The sequence below is a fragment of the Protopterus annectens genome, chromosome 6.part1 (assembly GCF_019279795.1).
Source record: "Protopterus annectens isolate FY-2018-M chromosome 6.part1, PAN1.0, whole genome shotgun sequence".
NCBI lineage: Eukaryota > Metazoa > Chordata > Ceratodontiformes > Protopteridae > Protopterus > Protopterus annectens.
The window spans coordinates 504,714,295-504,733,557 of record NC_056738.1 but is presented as its reverse complement, the minus strand read 5'-3'; the positions used below and the strand labels follow the sequence as shown (position 1 = coordinate 504,733,557).

Below are 19,263 nucleotides of genomic sequence, written 5' to 3'. Positions count from 1 at the left end.
TACAACACCCGGAGTGTTCCAATTCTGTTAACATATGTAAATTACATTATAATCTTCTTCTTTTGGCTTTTCCCGGTTAGGGGCCGCCACAGAGAATCACCTGTCCGCTCAGGATTGGCAGTAAATTATGAATATGTGTAAACAGATTTGTAAATAAGTAAATAAAGTTTTATAAATGTGTAAGGAGACAAAGGAATGGTGAAACACTGGGGTCAGCCAAAGGCATTTTTTGTATGGCAACTGTAAAAAAGGAAATGTTTTAATGGAGGAAAAAAGGACATCAGTAGAAGAAAAAAAAGAGTGTGCAAATAGAATGTGAAGAAGTAAATGATTTGGATTATAAAAAAATTACAAAAAAAAATCAGTAATGAAAGTTTCATTCCTAATAAAGGAGTGGGGGAAGAATTGGAGTCGAGTGACAGTGAAGATATGAAATGGAATTTAGTCAAACAGAAAAGAAATTCTGTTGGTAAGAAAGTTAGACGCAGAAAAAGAAAAATGGTAAGACATAAGAAAACAAAAAAGAAAGGGAGAGGTTAAGTATAACATTCAGTGCATGTACTTTACACAAAATGTTAATAGTTTAAAGAATGTAATGAGGAGAATAAGTATTCTTGAATGGTGTAAGACAGGAAAGTGACATTATATTAGAAGATACTAGATTTTTAACAAATGAAGACAGACCATTGGAAGTGTGATGGGGAAAAATGTAATCTTTAACTTGCAGAAAGACATTCGGGAATATTGTGTACAAGATGATAAAAGATTTTGATTTTACTTTTGTTACTGCAAGTCAAACTACAATCCTTGATGCAAAAACGGGGAAAATCAGGTATTTAGAATTATAATAATTTATGCTTTTGTAAGAAAAAAAAGGGAAAGAAAAGATGTCTAAAGATACATCCATTTATTCCTACATACAGAATTATAATTGTGGCAAGAAATTTTTATTGCAATACAAGGCAAAAATAAAAGTATATGATGTTAAAAGGTGATGATATGGGAATTTAAATATTTGGAACAAGAGTACTTGGACGTATAGTGGAGGTGAACATACAACAGAAATAGGATCATTTTTTAGTTTCAGCAGGCTTAAAAAATATGGATGAAGGGGTGATACAGAGTGGTATTTCGGATCACAGGGCTACATGGATTACTTTGAAAAATAATTCTGACTATATAAAATGGAAAGGGAATGAAAAGGACTAATGAGGTCAAATGGGATAAAGAAGGGAAGATAGATGTAAATTTATGGAAAACCATATAGAAATAAAAAGACTGGTCTGAATGGTGGTTGTTTTTAAACAAAAATATAAAAAAATTGTTATACAAGCTGGAAAACTTAAGAAGAAAGGAAAAAAAGTATATTATGACCAATTAAGTAAGGATATTAGCAATAGCTTAGAAAAAAACAAACCGTTAAAGAACAGGAATTATATGATTTAAATAAAAAATGCAGTATTTGTTATATAAAACAAATATATTTTTTGCAAGGAAAGAAGAAGGAAATTGCACCATACTTGAGTAAACTTAAAGAAAATTATAATATTGAGAGACAAATGAAAGATATGCCAGGTATATTACAAACTACACAAGATAAGAGTATGGAAATAGTGGAAGGATATGTTAAAGAAAGTTTCAGAAGAAAGAATTTACAAATAAATGGAAAGCATATTTTTTTCAGATGAAAATAAGGATTTGGAAAAATGGAAGAATTGAAAAATATTTTAGGAAAGGTGAATTTGGAATCTGCTGCAGGTCCTGATGGAGTAGAGTACAGAATGTACAAAATATGACAGTAAATCAAAATAGCTATTTTTTTTAAAAAAAGTATTAAATGAATGGTTAAGAAAGGGTTTTTCGATATAAAGAGCTGTGCAGTGGTATAATTAAAGTTATGTGAAAAAAAGAACACAAATGTGAAATAGATAACGGCAGACCTATAGTTCTTAACAACACTGACCATAAGATTTTTATGAAAATGTTGCAAAAAATAATGGAAAGTTGGTTAAGTATGATAAACAAGAGTATTTATGGTATAAAAGGTAAAAGAAGTACATGATCTACTGAGTTAGTGGATTAGTTATATAGGAAGGTCCAAGTAAAATTAATGGTGAGTGGTTTAAGTAATGCCTTTGATTCAATTCAGCATAACTCAGTATATGGATAATACTTGATACCTATAAGTAATAAGATAAAAAAATGTTATGTTACAGCTTATAGGTTAAATACAGTTGCATCTTACAGATTAGACACAGTTAAGATACTAATAAATGGTTGGCTTAGTAAGGAAATGTTGCTTGAAAAAAAGGGTATAAGGCAAGGTTGTCCTTAAGAGTACTATTTTTGTATTAGTAATGAATGTGATCTTGACTCATGTTAATTTTGAGATGAGAGATATGGAATATAGAACCAATGCAGGTATAAATATTCCAATTACGCTATCATATGCAGATATTATTCTTATTACAAGAATCAGAAATTATGCTTAATGTGATAGGTATTTAAGTGTAGGTTTAGGTTATGATGGTATACTAGGAGGGACTATTTTTAAAAGGACAGGGATAAATTTACTCAGATTTAACTTTGGGAAAAGAGAAAACACAAGCGCTATATGGGAGGAAAATTAAAGGTCATGAAAAATACACGTTTTGGAGGACCTTTAGATTATCTTTTAAGGAAGAATGTATTTAATTCATTTGATTTTACTTGATAGAATTGCTTACTTATCAAGTGCATTTAGTAACCCACTTACTCTTGAAAAACTACTTTATGGTATTTTACATTTATTTGGGGTCTCAAGATTAAATCCAGTAAAAAGAGGAATTTTATATGTAAAAATGAAGGTGGTTTGGGGTTGATAAATCCTATAGTTTATGCAACCTCTTTAAAATTTTATTCTTCTTCTTACGGCTTTTCTCGGTTAGGGGTCGCCACAGTGGATCGCCTGTCCGCTCATGACTGGCAGTGGAGTTTTATGGTGTCGAGTTGCCAGCCCAGTGCCCAACCTTTCACAGAAGGCACCTCTTTAAAATTTTAATAAAAGTATTAAAAATCTGAAGGATAATGATAATTTGTTACTGGCAAGAATTTTAAAAACTAAATATAGTACTGAATAAATTAATATTTTTGAGTTCTAAGAGAATGAGATTATATAATGAGGAAATGTACAATTATCAAACAAAATTCTGCTTGGAAAATAATTAATGAAACTGAAAAAAAAATTGGAATTATGATATAATATCATGGATAAGTATTTTTTTTTTTTTTTTTTTTTGCATTTAGCCCTGAAAAGATGTGTGCAAAGAAAAAAGGGCTGCAATTAAGGCAAGAATGGAAAGATATAAAAGTATGGGGGAAATGTCAAGATTTTTATGGAGATTAATGGCACCAGTAAAAGCAAACATGCTTTATAAAAGTAAAAACAAACAATAGAAATTGTTCAATTTGAAACCAGCGAGCATGTTTTCTCGAGTAATTTAAAAAAAAAAAAAAAAAAAAAGGAGTTAAATCAATCAGTTTGGAGAAAGGTGATAGATATGAACCATTTAGAAATTTACACGTATGTAAATAGTATAAAATAGATATGAATGAGTATGTCTATTATGGAAAAAGTTGAAAAGTTATGTTAGTGAAACTGATAAAACATGTTCTATAACTTGGATAATATGGAATCAAAGAGTGAAAGAAATTATGTTCAATAAAAGGTGGGATCTAGCAAAAATTTAAAAAAAATAACATTTTGGTTGTGAAAAATGGACTAGTGGTTTAGGAATAAAAAGAAATGTACTATTTCAAGTATGTGTTTACAAAAACCATTAAACCATCTGAATAATGTATATATTATAAATGAGATAAACTGTATATATTGTAAAATAAAGGATGCCTACTGTTTTGGACAGGTGCTGTGGGATCTTTTACATCCACCTGAGCTACCACCAAGTGAAGCAGATGGGGCATCGGTTTAACATCTCATCCAAAGGATGGCACACTCAGATTGCACCACCCCCTTATGCTGCACTGCGGTCTCAGCAATTGATCTATCTGGTGTTGGAATAGAACACACAGCCTTCTGCACCAAAGGTGAGTGTGTGCAACCTGTTTTGATACTTACTGTATAAAGAACCTTTATCATTGCAAAGGGATGGAAAGACATGCAGCAACAGACCCATCCATTGGAATGAAACATCTGCCTTCCAGGCGTTTTTTTTTTTTTATTTTGTCCATAGAGTCCCAGAATGGAAATTCTTTAACAGTCTGTTATGAATGGAGGCAAACAGATATACTGGAGGTATTCTCTGCAGTTGGATCAATTCCTGGAAGACCTTTGGGTGCATCTTCCATTCATGTGGGTATAAAAACACATTATGTACATTAGTGACTTCAGCCTAAACTAGGAAATGGCTGAAAGCAAAGGTTTTTTAAGCACTGAATAGTATTATTATTCAGGTTTATCCAAATCCCAGGTTTAGGGTGCAATAACTTAAAATGGTCGTTTCAGTCATACATTAGGTATAGCAAAAGCTTCAGTACATGTGAAGATATTGAGGGAAAACAGGTTCCTTGGTATTACCTTTAAAATGCTCCACATTTGACATTTTAGCACCTTCTGTGTTGAGTCTGCATGTCCTCCCCGTAGTCGCGTGGCATTCGAAAGACATGTGTGAATGTGTGTGCCTTCGTTGAAGGTTGGGTTGGCACCTCGGCACCGTAAAAATCGACTGCCAGTCATTAGTGGACCGGTGTTCCGCTGTGGTGACCCCTAACCGGGAAAAGCCGAAAGAAAAAAAAACCTACAGAAATACATTGTTGTAAGTAAAATGGGTAATGTTTCATTTTAAAAGTGTTATTTTAGCTATGATCTTGCTTTATTGAAGACAGTGCAGATGGAATTTTGGAGACGGAATAATTAACAACAAATGACTTCTTTTTTGAAAAAGGTGGAAATCATGCTCTAAGTTTAATTCTAATAGGGTTGGTTAAATTACCTCAACTTCACTTGAAAAGGCTATGCCAGAGTGCTGGACAGCAGACTTCAAACAGCAGAGTCTTAAGTTCAGGTGGGCAGTGTGGATTCTGCCAAGGTACCGAAAGACTGAACCATCTTCCACAGCCTTGTGCATCATTTTGAGAGCTCATTAGGTTAGCCAATCAATTCTTCCATATTTTCATGAGAGACAGAAAAGATTCAACCCCATAACATAGTCTGTTAGTTTTGTCCAGTTATGTGTATTTACTAATTTAGGTACAAGATTAGCTATGGTAAAGATTTGCTGAAATGGTGCAAATCATATGATGGCTATTATTTGGAAGAATGGTACACAAAAATCCTTCTGTTAATAAATGACATGGAACGTTCCTTCTTTGTGAATGCATCAGAAGAAGTAGGAAGAATAAAATGTAAGAATTGGGATGTGACAATGATTTACTCCTTTGCTATATCTTTTGAAAAAATGTTAAGTACTAATTTTTCATGCTGTTATGCCATCTTACTGGCCAAGAAATACTACCTATTGGTTTGAAAGGACAGAGCTATAAACAGTAATCCATCCAATTCAAGTGATACATTAAACTTAGACTCCATCTGCCTGAAGTGGTGGTAGTGCAGGTGGATGTAAAAGATACTGTGGCACTTACCAGAAAGAGCAGGGAAAGTTCTCCAGAGCCTTGGCCAAATCTGCCCTAGTCAGTATGAATACAACCTCAGGTCTCCACTGAAAAGAAGCCATTGGCCTGGGAGGTGTCAAACCTTTTTGGCTCAGGGGACACACTACCATGTATCTGGCCATTCAAAACAGTTTGCTGTAGGAAATACTAAGGGTCAGATTGTGGCTCTAAGGCCACTTGCTGGGCATTTACCTTTCTTTTTATTTACACTTTGTTGACCAGGTTTACAGAAACTTCAACTGTCTTCACGACAGGTGTCTTGACAGAAAACAAGGCAGAGCACACAGTTTAAGTCACTGGCAAATGTTTTTTTTTTTTTTTTTGCATACTATTAGTTTGAATAAAAACTGACTAATACTTTCAGTATCACTTCTGCTGAAAATGGTAGAAGAGGCAAGGTTTCAAGGACTGCCATACCTTTTCACACAAGGTGGCTCCCTAATCTGTTGCAGATTTGAAATGAACCAGCAACGTTTAGAAATGAAAAGTGAAAAAAAAAAAAAGAGAGAGAGAGAGATGCTGTAATAGTTTCAAAACAAAGTGGTATGAAAAATAAAAAAAAATATGTAAGCCACACCAAGAACAGCTCCAGTAAAAAGGTTGGCAACTTCATTGAGCTCTATCCTGCACACAAGCATTATGACCTACCCACTAGAAATTCTGCACATATGTGTTTGCTATAGAAGCACACAGTCAGTGCTCTTCATCTTCCTATTGACCAGCTTTGGGGGACAAGATTATCAGCCTTCCTGGAGATCTGACTCCATAAATCCTTCAGTTGTGCTAGTTCAAAAAATTACTGTTAAAAACTTCCAATTACATATTTCATGTCTATTAACTTCAGATTCCTTGTACAGCATTTAAAAAGAACAATGTTCCTATTTTAAAGTCCAGATGGAAACAGGAAAAAAGAATCAAAACATTAAGAACAGAAGCACATCAAATGTCAAAAGATATACTTTAAGACTGCAAGTGTATGACAGCCACCCAAGACAGGAAATTCAATCTTATAAAACTTTACAGTGAAATATTATGAGTAGCAATATGCCACCAATATTACACTTTTTCGGTGCTGCCTGATATAATCATGCTCTTTCATACCTTCAGAATTAAAGTACTTACAAAGGTGTTTTATCAGTGTGTTTCACTGAAACTCACAAAATGCATTACCGCTGTTCTAAAGATTTCAGCAGTCTTCTTAGAACACATACAAGACATATAGATTTGTTTTTAAATTACAAGACACATTACTTGTTACTTCCTTGCTACATTCTCTGATAACTACTCCTGTTAAAAAACTTTCTGCAATACAAACTGCAGCACTGACAGCCAAAAGGCCTAAAAATTTGTCTACTATTCAACTTCTTTTGCTTTTTGCTACTGCACTTATGCCATTACCTACAATTGTTGCACTATACCATAGATGCACCCCTATTTAGTAAAATAAAAATCTTTATAGTTAAATCTCGTCTACATTGTATAAACATTTCTTAAGCTTCAAAAGTACAGGATACCGGACTTGCATAAGCACTAAAACGTGTTCAACACATTACTTTCATATACGAGTACATCATGCATAATCAATACAATGCAAAATTTGACCAACATTTACATATCATGGTGGATACAGCATTCAACAACACATGCACAACAGGCATGTTTACTTGACATGTCAGTCCTGTCACATTAATCAGAGTATCTGGCAGCCATGCTATATTTCATTTTCTGCAGTAGAAAACATTATACGACTATGTAATTAACTGCAAACTACACTCACAGGAGCATGTTAAAGACTTTCCTCTCCAATACCTCCTCAGTACAGCACTCAAAATACAAACCCAAGATATGTATTGTCATAACACTCCTGTTTCTCTAAGACAGTGATTGCAAACCTTTTGGATTCAAAGTGTCAAAAATTCGCAAAATGCCTGTCTTACTCTGCTGGTGTGTCACCCACCCACCACCAAAAGGGAAATAATTCTTTACATAGTCATTTACTTAAAAAAAAGTCCAATCAACTGCACTGCTATGTTTAAAAATTAAAAGAAAAATCAGTGACTTACAATAGAGAAAACAATATGTGCACTAACTGAGCTTAAAATACAGCACCAAAAATTACTCTACTTTTAATAGTAATTTTGAAATGAACTGAAAAAAAAATATGGAACAGGTTGCATTTGATTAACATCAATTAAGGACTTTTTTGTTGAGGAGCTTTAATAAATAAGTGCAGAGTCACATATTTCTTGTGTTTTTGTTCATTCAGTTTCTTTGGTAACTTGAGTGTTGGTGAATGCTGGTGTATCACCCAAAACTTCATGGTGCGTCATCTTTAACATGCATGTCATAGGTTCGCCATCACTGCTCTAAGACTTACTATCTTTCTTATTAATTACATTGATACCTTGCTTCAGTTCATACCTCATTAGCATCTTTGCTCAGGAATTCTAGACAAAACTAAAATTAAGGGGTAACAAAGTCCAAAAGCAGAGAGACTTTTAAATATTATTCTTAAGTTAATAGAAAAAAATGCTTTGTATCAATAATATGCATTTTCTGAACAAGTATGAAACTTTAATGCCTGGCATTGACTGCAACAGTCACGGATTCATCAGAAGAAAAAAAAAGAAAATGTTCAGTGGATCCCAGCAAAATATGGGACTTCAGCAACATTCTGAACAGTTGAGAGGTATGTTTCAGTTCACTACACCATTTTCATGCATGAGCTACTGCCTGCACCATTTTCATGCATGAGCTACTGCCTGTATCCACTACTATTCATTAAAATAGTGCTATTAAACATTCACACGATAAAAATTACATTGTTCAATAACCCTAAGAGTAGGTCCTTATTTTTAAATTAACTCAATCTGAAAAAAGAACTACATTTTTCTTTCACTTCCACTATAAAGCATTGTTTGTATTCAATTTCTGCGGTAGCGTTGTCGCCTCACGGTAAGACGTCGTCCGGTTCGATTCTCAGCTAAAGCGTCTTCTGTGTGGGCTCATGCGTGAATGGGCGTTCCTTCGTTGAAGGTTGTACGTCGGGGCTGGCAACTCGGTACGTAAAAATCTAATGCCAATCATTAGCGGACCGGAGTTCCGCTGTGGCGACCCCTAACCAGGAAAAGCCGAAAGATACAACAACGTAAGCAACAAAACATGAAGGGGATTGTACTGTACATATACAATGCCCTTGGGAATATGGTACTAAGGCACTAGCCCAAATACCCAAATAGTGTGTCTGCATCTTTATTTTATACAAAATGAATTAACAAGTTTAGTAACGCACTCCTTTTCTGATTGTAGAAGGATTACTTTGCATTAAAATAACCAAGTGTTACTCCTGCTTGAGACAGCAAAAGATACATTTCTGTCTAGATTGTAAATATGATTGCTACTGCCTTGACAATTTCTAACGAAATGGAGACTTTCAAAGTTTTGCCTCAAAATACCAGAAATAGCCAAATATATGACCATGTATTCACAATATTAAATGTACAGTAAATGTTTTTCCAAATTTCATGTTATTACCTGATGTGCTACGACACTATCACAGAGAGAGACAAGAGACTTTTGCAGTTGCTGTTAAGGGATTGTTTTCCTTTTAGTGTGTGAAAATCACTTTTCAAGACGAAATGGAGCAAAAAGTGCAACTGGTTGTTAAGGGGAAAGGTCCTCGCAGATAAATGTTTAAGGAACAAATTGATGATACAGTAATATCTAAAAAGCTGCAAATAAAATGTCCAAACTGCTGGAAAGACTGGAAATACAGCGAAGAGAATTAAGGCAATGAGATGCCCAAAACAACTTGAAGTCCTGGGTTATTTTCCCTCATTTGCCTTTTGCACATTGGGAATCTCAGGATGCCCTTTTAACCAATGAGCACTAATCTGACACCTTACACAGAGGCACTTGCTCAGTGTGTGTCTTACGTGGCTAAAAAAATAATAAAAACACTGCTCTTAGGCTTGCTAGACAGCAACAATTCTTATAAGAACTTTCAGAAAACCAGTGTTCCTTCCAAAAGAGGGCAACGTGCTTTTCAAGGTAGTAAAAACCCACTTAAAACAACTGTATCTTTATTAAGATTTGTCTGCATTTCAAATATTTAAAACTACTACTTAATGGAAGTATATTTTCAGGCTGAAACTTCTGTTGCTTTTTTAGAGTCAACAAACTTCATATGGCGCATCAAAACAAGATTTAAATACCAGACTTTTTATAAACATGTGAAATGTATCCAAATTGTTTTTCCACCTTTTCTATTTGTTTAGAAATAACTACTGCAACTTTTTAGTCAAATCAGTATTAGTACTTCCACAGCACAGAAAGCAAGTACAGTTAAGAATGATGCAGCTTCTAGGTTTTGTACAGGATGAGCAGCAAAGGTTTTTATTACAACCTGTGACTCTATTACAATAACAGTCAAGAAAAAGACACCTATCTGAAAGAAAGTTAAAGTGGTATCATTCCCACCTCCAAACCACAACTCCCAACCTCATAGCACAAGAAACCTGGGCAAAATATTAAATATTGCTCTTATAAACTTAGAACGTTGCTAGAATATCAAGATTTAAAGTCTGAAATTCAAATGTATGTCATTATTTAGTGACTTCAATCTGCAATGCTTTACCAGAAAGCCACATATATTTTATGCGGAGCATGCCAAAAATATGAGGCAAAACACTGGACAGTTGAGAGGTATGCTCCAAACAGTTGAAAATAACCTTATAAAACACACTGTAATCTAAAAATAGTAATAAACAAATGTTGTTAACTGATATCTGTCTCATTTTTAATTGTATGACCCCAATTTTTTTTTTCAAACAGCAAGGACAAAAAATGCTTATGATGGAGAAGCTATATGGAATCTGCCTGTTCCAGTAAAGATGTTGCGTTTCAAATTATTTTTCATCAATGAATGCAGCAAACTTTATATGAACATAAGCAGTAATATGAAATAGCCCGTTTTTCTTGCCTACAATACAAAACACATTTCATTAAACTATTACAATACAGAAAGTAAGCACTCCTTACAGCCTTAGAAGGCACCACCATGACATCTTTTATGAAAGAAAATATACACAAATGTTTAAAAAATTAATTTTGAAAAATGTTTTATGGCAGTAAAGGGTCCAGCTGTTCTGCATACAAGATTTTCTTAATCCCAAATATCCCACCCTCAGTGGTTCATAGGTATATATCTGGCCAATGACCATTAGGGTACTTAAAAGTCTACCCATGCAACCAAATGTGACCCACAAAATTGATTTATGGGGGGGGGGGGGATTTACTGACTGCCTCTGTCCACCAGAGACATAGCAGCCAGACCAGAGGTAAAATTTCCTATTATCTATCCACTGGTCCAGGTTGTGTTTATATAGAGATAGAAGAGGAACTCTGCTTCACATGGATGGGGAGCCTATTCCAAAGTATGTGAATTCTCTGAGAAACATATCCATCTCTCCAACATGTCCTATTTATGTTGCAAGTAAATGTTAGGCCTTTTACTCTAATAGATCTGATGCTGTTTGCTTAGAGGATGTGCAAACATTAATTAAAAATAGGGTCCAGGGATAACTTTTGTGTCAGGCAAAGATCACCTCTCAGAAGTCTATATGATACCAAGTAAAGAGATAGGACTTTGAGGCGATCAGTGCAGGACATTGTGTTTACTCCTTGTATTCGTTTTAAAAGGAACCTTTATGGACATTCCAGTTGCTGCATGCATCTGGTGAGGTACATACCGAAGGGAGCATAATACTTTACGATGGGTCTGATGTTGGCCGAGTACAGTAGTATGATGGCCAAAGTGGCCTAATAAACTAGCTTAATAAACATGCCCCCCCCCCCCTACATATCCCATCACTCAACTCCTTTTGATTTATTTTTTCTTTGTAATTTAATGTTCAGCTTGGAAAGAGTTAAGCATATTATGATGTTACAGTACCTGAAATGCACTGGTGCTGTAGTTTCTGTAGGGGTTACATGCATGTGTGCCTTCATCACAGAGAATGGGATGAGCAAATATAGTGCGTTGTTGTAGGAATATAGAAGGGAGGTAATAACTAATGCCTATTATAAAGATAACAGGAGGGAACCGATCATTTCTGGAAGCATGTATTGTCACCAACGTTGGATTTTCACACATTCATGTGTATGCTTTGCCATGCCTACAACTTATTCACATGAAAAATTCAAAATGGTTAGGGCTGGAATTACTCCGCCAAATAAAGTCAGTGTTAAGAAGCCCCAACAGAAACTAATGCTAAATTATTGTATTTCAGTTGAAATTTCCTGAAACATCTCTCATTGTAAGATCAGGGGTTAAAAAAGTATCAGAGCAGGGGGGGGGGGGGTTGTAAAAGAGCTCCAAACGTCACTTCTTGTGAGCGATACTGCACATGCTCAAAGTATTCTCTTGCCAGTTTACCCATAGTATCGCCACTGAGGCAATAGCTGAGAACCCGCTTTGAGATTCCACTTCAAAAATTTATATCATTATTGACCACTCTGCACAGGGTCAGGGCTTCTACCCAAGTGGCTGATGACATGGAGTAAGTTAGCAACTTGGGAATCAGGCTAAAGTGGTTGATGGCCAACTTGGATTTCATCTGCAGCAGTGTCACTTCCTAGTGTTGAAAACAGCAAAGGAACTGCAAAGTGAGAAGGCATTTCTAGGAGAGAATGACCAGATGTTATACACTAAGGATTCACATGTGGCACAGCACTATGCAACCAGTCCCAAACATGAGTGCGCGCTATAGTTTAACAAAAAAAAAAAAGGTCATGCTAACCAGAAATATTCATTCTCCTATCTTATTCCTCAAATCAAAGTAACAAATTCCACCAATAAGGGGGTCTGGTGGACCTCCACTCCACTGGGGCTAAACAGACATTGGGGATGAATACCAGACAATAGCAAATGTCCCAGCTGCCACAGAAACAAAGATGAAAACTGAAATCTTGCCTAAAGTTGTGCAGCCTCAAAGCATATTACATCAAGTATATGAGTACAGCAGGGAGTGTGAGGGCTGTATCCCCAAATTGCATCATCCAGGAGTGCTGTTAATTTTTTCCCCTTCAGACTTTCAATGCAACAGGATAAGGCTGCAGTAGGTCTTGTTTTAATGTCAGAACCAAGTAAATAAAAAGAGAACAGCAATCTTTACTGGAAACAAAGCAAACAGAAAGAACTCATTAGACGTACTACCCAGTGGGAGATGAAACAGCAGCTGATGTATCATTACATACATAAGCACAGAGAGTGTCACAAATAAACAAGGTAGTCAGATTAAAAAAAAATGGAGTGCATCTATTATCTAGATGTGCAGTACTAAACTGTATAAGATATCAAAAATAAATGCTAATAATCACTTGCAGAATATCTCAACAACAGATTGTCACACAGTCAGGACCAATTTCAAAATCTGCTATGCATGTACACTGTTTATTCCCTACTTACATATTTGTAGGTAAAACTGCCAAAAAAATATGCGAGCCATGCTCAGCATGTGTTTCAAGCAAGCTAGCATGCACTGGGAAAAAGAAAGGCTACACAAGAGAAAAAAAATAAGCTAACGAGACACCAATATATTACTTTTCCCAACACAGTTGCAATATATTAGCCCTATTTTAAAGGTATAAAAAAAAATCCAAGTGTACAGTAGAGTGCACGACTGCACATTCTACAGTATAAAAGCACTCATAACGTTCAACTTATTCAACTATTCTAATGAATTTTCTCCAGAATTAGCCGATTGTCAAAATCACTTCTGCCAGTTTCTTTCTGTATTCTGAAATAGAGAGGTATCAACATTTCCACAGCTGATTACTCCACCTTATTTTCTTTTTCAGCTGCTTAACAGCATTATCTTACCACACAATCATTTAGATAGTTGTCCAAAACAGAAAACTAATCAGCCCATACTCAGAAGATAGGAAAGTGAGTAGGCAAATCATCTATTAAATAAAGAACACAACAGTAACAAATTTTAATCTAGAAACAATTCTTAAAACATTAAGTGGTTATTATCAGACATGAGAGGACATCTCAGTCATTCAGCATCACAGCTCTTCTTTACTGATAATTTTAATTCACTTTATATGCTACACTGTATGATAACTTGGTTGAAGAACCTTTTCAAAGCCATTTATGTTGCACATTTATTTATCAGCTGGAGACATAGGAAAAAGCACACAATAACATATTAATCAGTACAAAAGTTAGGAAAATGAAATCTGATTACAGTGATAAAGCATTCAACAGAATTGCACTACACACAGTAAGTAAAAACAAAAGTAACCATCTTACTTGGAATGCAACACAATTTTATATTGTTTACAAACTGAAACGTACTCATCCATTTACCATGATACGACATTTAAACATATTCACTAAGCTCTGTTTTGAAGGAGGTAACAACTTTCATTTTTGATCTGTTGAGGCAAGATACTCCATGCAAGCAAAGTCCTGACTTTAAGCTCACCAAAAGCTACTTAACAATACATACAAATAACTTTACCCCCACTTCTAAGACAGCATCAGACACTTAACATCACAACTAGGAAGGCAAATAAAAACCGTGCTTATTCTATTGAGCACAATGTTACAGGTTATATGGTCAATTCTCATGGATCCCACATAGCTTCATATATTGCATCGCTTATTTACCAGTCAAGGTTAACTTTGTAAGGTATCGTTTAAAAAAATGGACATCTTACCTTCTCCCTCGTTTTCATGTATCTCTGAGTGGCCTGATATAGAAGCTGCCCAACTGTAAGATTCCCATCCTTGCAGGGGACAACAATCCCAACTTTCCCAAAGCATACGGTCACTTTCATGGTTTACTGGTTTTGAGTTGCTCTTGTCCTTACACCAGGTACACAAAGCCTAGTGATTCTCAAGAGAATACGTTCCCTTTTTGAAGAAAATTATTTAAACATAATTACTGCGTCTCAGAAAACTGTTTATGTTCAACAGGTGCCTCATCCCAGATACCGGGAAAGAAATAATGACTGGCAGACAGAACAGGTAGAAGTTCACCCTTTAACTGGCACTAATTACTTCGCACATTCAAAACTCTAAATGTGAGAAAATAAGTCAGTAATTACTTAGTGTGAAAAAATAAGGTGTTCAACTTCCTGACTGCACAGGTGAGTACTACTGCCGTACAGCAGGCCCCCTCAGGGCGGAAGGAAGAGATGACAAAAGAGGAACTGAAGGCTTTGGTTGTGGTTGTTGTGGCTACTGCGACTGAAAATTCAGAAAATGAGCAAGATAGTCGTGGTAATGGTTCTTGTCCAAGCAGCACATAGGATTGTTATACCAACTGTTTCAGAAACAAAACACGCAGAGCACTTATTGAGAACATGACTGAACGGTGACATTTACATATCTGTTTATTCACTTTGTCAGATGCCAAGGTACACTGATCAAGACTGCAGAAATTAGCATCGACTGGGGAGTGAAGAATGGAGCAAGCGAGCACTTTTTCAAACTTCCACTCGCAAGGTTTTCTTTAATACAGTGTTTGGCCTCTTCATACTCCTTCGCTTCGGTGGTTGCTTGTTTGTGTTTTTTTTTTCTTCTTTTTAATTATCTTTTTTTTTTTCGCGTACTGCCGATATTAAAAGTTTGGACACTGTTCTGTTTGTTCCTCGTTATTCCCAAACAAATTTGACTTCTCCGTAGCCCAGGCCTAGGGCTCCCTCTTAAAGGGAACGTACGTACCTTTTTTATCTATTAGTTGCAGTTTGGACAGACTCGCTCGAGTTCTGCTCGCAACTTTTATTTACATAACCTGGAATGGCATCCTCTTCTATTAAATTTCCTCATGAGTTGCTTTTATAAACTCATCTTAGTCAGCATTTTACTGATTTATTAGACACCTTGATTGTACACATTGTTTATTTTGTCCGTCATTCATTAGCAGTGTATTTGCTGTTAAATTACATAATCGTTGAGTATCGCGGTTCGTAAAACGAGACTAGTCATGCTTTTGAGAGTTTTACTTTACCGATCGATTGGCTGGCTATTGAGAGAGATTATCCATGGTGTTAGTGTAATTTTGATCGTTTTAAGATAGATGGAATGCTGGAATAAGTGCCAAATGCAAATCCGCCCCCCCCCCCCTCCCGACTTTGGACTTCTGTTATCCTTTTCAGTAAGGCAAACTTGCTCTCTACCCTTCCCTACCGTCTCAATTACCTGTCAATTTTGGATTTCTGCAATATTTTCAATAAGTTAAACCTGGACTCTACCCTATCCTACAGCATTATTACTTGCACATTGTTTATTTATCTAATACTTGTTTTCTAACCTGAACCTGGACTCTACCCCCCTCAACCCCACAAATTGTATCACTATAGGGAAAAGTATTATTTTATAAGTATCACTGCTTGACTAAAAAACAATAATAGTTCCCCTCAGACACTGGCTATGAGACTACTGTCTAGACAGTATGCACTTAATTCAGATCCTTCCTATTCCCTGTGATTAAAAATAAGTTTGTCTTAGTTTTGTATTACTTGATCCCCACCTGTTTTATTTGCATCCCTATCGATTCCCCTTCTTTGCCAATGTATCTCCTTACTCTAATCTGTGCACAAACTGGCTACTAATAAGCAAGTCAATGTGAAAACACACTCCCAACCTTAATAAACTTTGCTTTCTCATCTCTCCTTCACCTTAAGGGTAGAGTTTGTATTGTTACACACCCCACTCTGAGGTCTTCACAGATAGTTTTCCACTGCTTGACTCTGGTTTCTGTTTGCTCTGTTCACCCCTGGGCTCAATCTGCTCCCCTACCTGCCCCCAGTGTCCCTCTCACCCCCAGTGGACCTACCTTTATAGTTCCCTAACTCCTCTCTCACCCATTTTCTTCCAATCAACCCACCCCCCAGCATTCTAATCATCTCACATTTCCTAACCTTTCCCTTACTCAGACACACTATACTCCCCACCTCCAATAATCACTGAGTGTCCCTCCACTACCCATTTACTTTCTAATCTCCAGCTATTCTCCCCAACTCTCTCTCATTGTTCCCACTGCCCACACCTACCTCAACCCACTAATCTGTGCCACCCTATCTCACATTTACTTCTACACATCTCTCATTATATATCATGCTCCATCTCCCCATCTGTTTTCTCACTTCAGCCTTCCTCATACCCCTATTTTGCCCCCTTCTCTACTGTACTATCATCCCTGGCTCCTTACACTCTTTTTACATATAACTTCTTCCTCTCAAACAATCACTCCTTCTCCTCCATATCCCATGAGCTATACCCTCTAAATACAACTCTCTTCTATAAATGTAAGCTCCCTCCAGTACCTCTCTCTGCTGACCCACTTCACTTCACTGACAATAGTAGACCTTTCCTCAACTACAGTCCTAACTTAACCTCCCCATTGAACCTAATCACCCATCTTTTACATCTAGTCTCTCTCTCTATTTCTGGTGACATCCATCCCAATCCTGGTCTCACTGTCTCCACCAACATCTGCTCCTCTACATCACCACAATCATCCTCCCCCAAAACCATCCACCTAGCTACAATCAATACCCAAAGTATTTGTAATAAAATACCCAATTTACATGCATGTCTGTCACATAACCATCCTAACATTAACTGTCTTAGAAAACTGGCTCAGATCTCATCAAAAATACTGAAATTCTTCTCCCTGACTACCAAATTATATGGAATGGCAGACCTAATAAGAAAGGAGGAGGAGTAGCCATAATTTACTCCTCTTCTCTAGCAGTCATTCCATACATTAACCTCATTCCTAAATTCTCTCCTGCTGAACTATCCATAGCCTTCCTAAAAATCAACAAACGTAAATCTTTATCTATAGCTGCTATCTACATTCCTCCGGTGAGAACATCCCCATCCTTGAAGACATTCTCTCATGGTTCTCTTCCAACATCAAAAGGAAGCATTCATCCTTGGTGATGTAAACATCAATGGGGCCACCATCTCCTCACAATCTCTGAGCCAAACAATTAATCTCTCAAACTTCCCCCAGCAAATATACTACGCTAACAGACCCAGTAAAGATGGCTCTTCTGGCACTGCACTAGATTGGATCTTAGCAAATCATCCCAACCTAATCTCCAACAGCGGAATTATACCTGATCCCCTTAGCGACTACCTACCAGCCTATGCCCTCCAGTGTGCCACTTCTGTCCAACTACATCAGTACATTCAAACTCGTAATCACACCAACTTCAATCCACAGACATTTTCTGACTGTCTGAAAAAAATGAATTGGGCCCCGATAAAGACTCTGCCTTTCGACAGTGCAACTAATTGCTTCAACAAATTCTTCCTAGACTTACTAAACAGCCTAGCCCATCTTAGAACAAAAAGAATAAAAGCCAAAACCATTCCCTAGCTATCTAAAGAAACCAGAAAACTAATGCACCTCAAAGACAAATGTTGGAAGCAATACTAAAAAAAAAAAATAAGTTAACAAACTCTCTAATTGAATTCAAACAACTCCGCAACTCAGTGAAGAAACTAATAACCAAAGACCATAAGACGTATTACTCCAAACTCCAATCAGTACATAATTCTAACCACAAAAAGTTCCGGAATTGCATTTCCTCCCTTCTAAACCCTGATAGAAAAAGACAATCTATGGCCTAACCAAAACTCCCGACCAGGAAAGTACATTTAATTTCAATACATTTTTTGTTGACTGCATAGCCAAACTAACCGCAAACTTTCCCATCTTCTCTTCCTCTCATAGTCCCCCATCCACTGCTTTTCCCTCTAACACTCCACCTTTCAGTCTTATACCTATCCCCAACAGCAGCATAAAAAACTCCTCTTTAAACTAAAGCCTTGCTCCTATGCTCCTGATAATCTGTCTCCATCCTTCCTTAAGATAGCTGTGGACAGCATTGCCCTCCCTCATTTCCATTCTTATCAACAGGTCCATCCAAGAAGCCTATGTCCTCTCACTCTGGAAGAAAGCTTTTGTTACCCCATCCACAAAGGCAGCAATAACACAGACACTACTAACTTCCATTCTATAGCTATTCTCTCACCTCTTTGTAAAATCCTCAAAAAGTGCATTAATCACCAACTCTTGCCATACCTAACACACAATCATCTTCTTCTTACCCCAACACAACATGGCTTCAGGCCTGGCCACAGCACTACCACTGCTCTTCTGTCCTTCTTTGACACCATTAATCGTGCTTGTGACTCTGGGAAAATCGTATCCACCCTTTACTTAGATCTCTCCAAAGTCTTTGACACTGTCACGCATCCTCTACTCTTATCTCAACTTTCCTCCCTCAGTTTCTCTCCTTTTTCCATAGCCTGGTTTACAAGCTGTCTCTCCAATAGACAACAAGCTGTTAAATGGAAAAATTTCACTTCATCCTTTCTCAACAATCCATCTGGCGTCCCCTAAGGCTCTATTCTCAGCCCCTTACTTTTCAATATTTTCATTAATAACTTTCACAAATCCATAGATAATGCTATACTGATCCAGTATGCTGATGACTCCACAGTCATCTGTACAGCAAACTCTTCCTCCAAACTACTTCAAGAAACCCAAGCAGCTTTCTCCAGTA

General features: G+C 36.5%; 1 protein-coding gene across 1 annotated transcript in view; it reads right to left on the bottom strand.

Moving 5' to 3' along the window:
• The window catches only part of PARD3B (par-3 family cell polarity regulator beta), a 5,075,916-nt gene extending 5,060,192 nt beyond the window's left edge, over positions 1-15,724 (bottom strand). Inside the window, exon 1 of the mRNA XM_044075955.1 lies at positions 14,395-15,724. Within this exon, the coding sequence (XP_043931890.1) occupies positions 14,395-14,514 (120 nt within the window). The 5' untranslated portion in view covers positions 14,515-15,724. The remainder of the gene's footprint in view (positions 1-14,394) is intronic.
• Between the last annotated feature and the right edge of the window lie 3,539 nt (positions 15,725-19,263).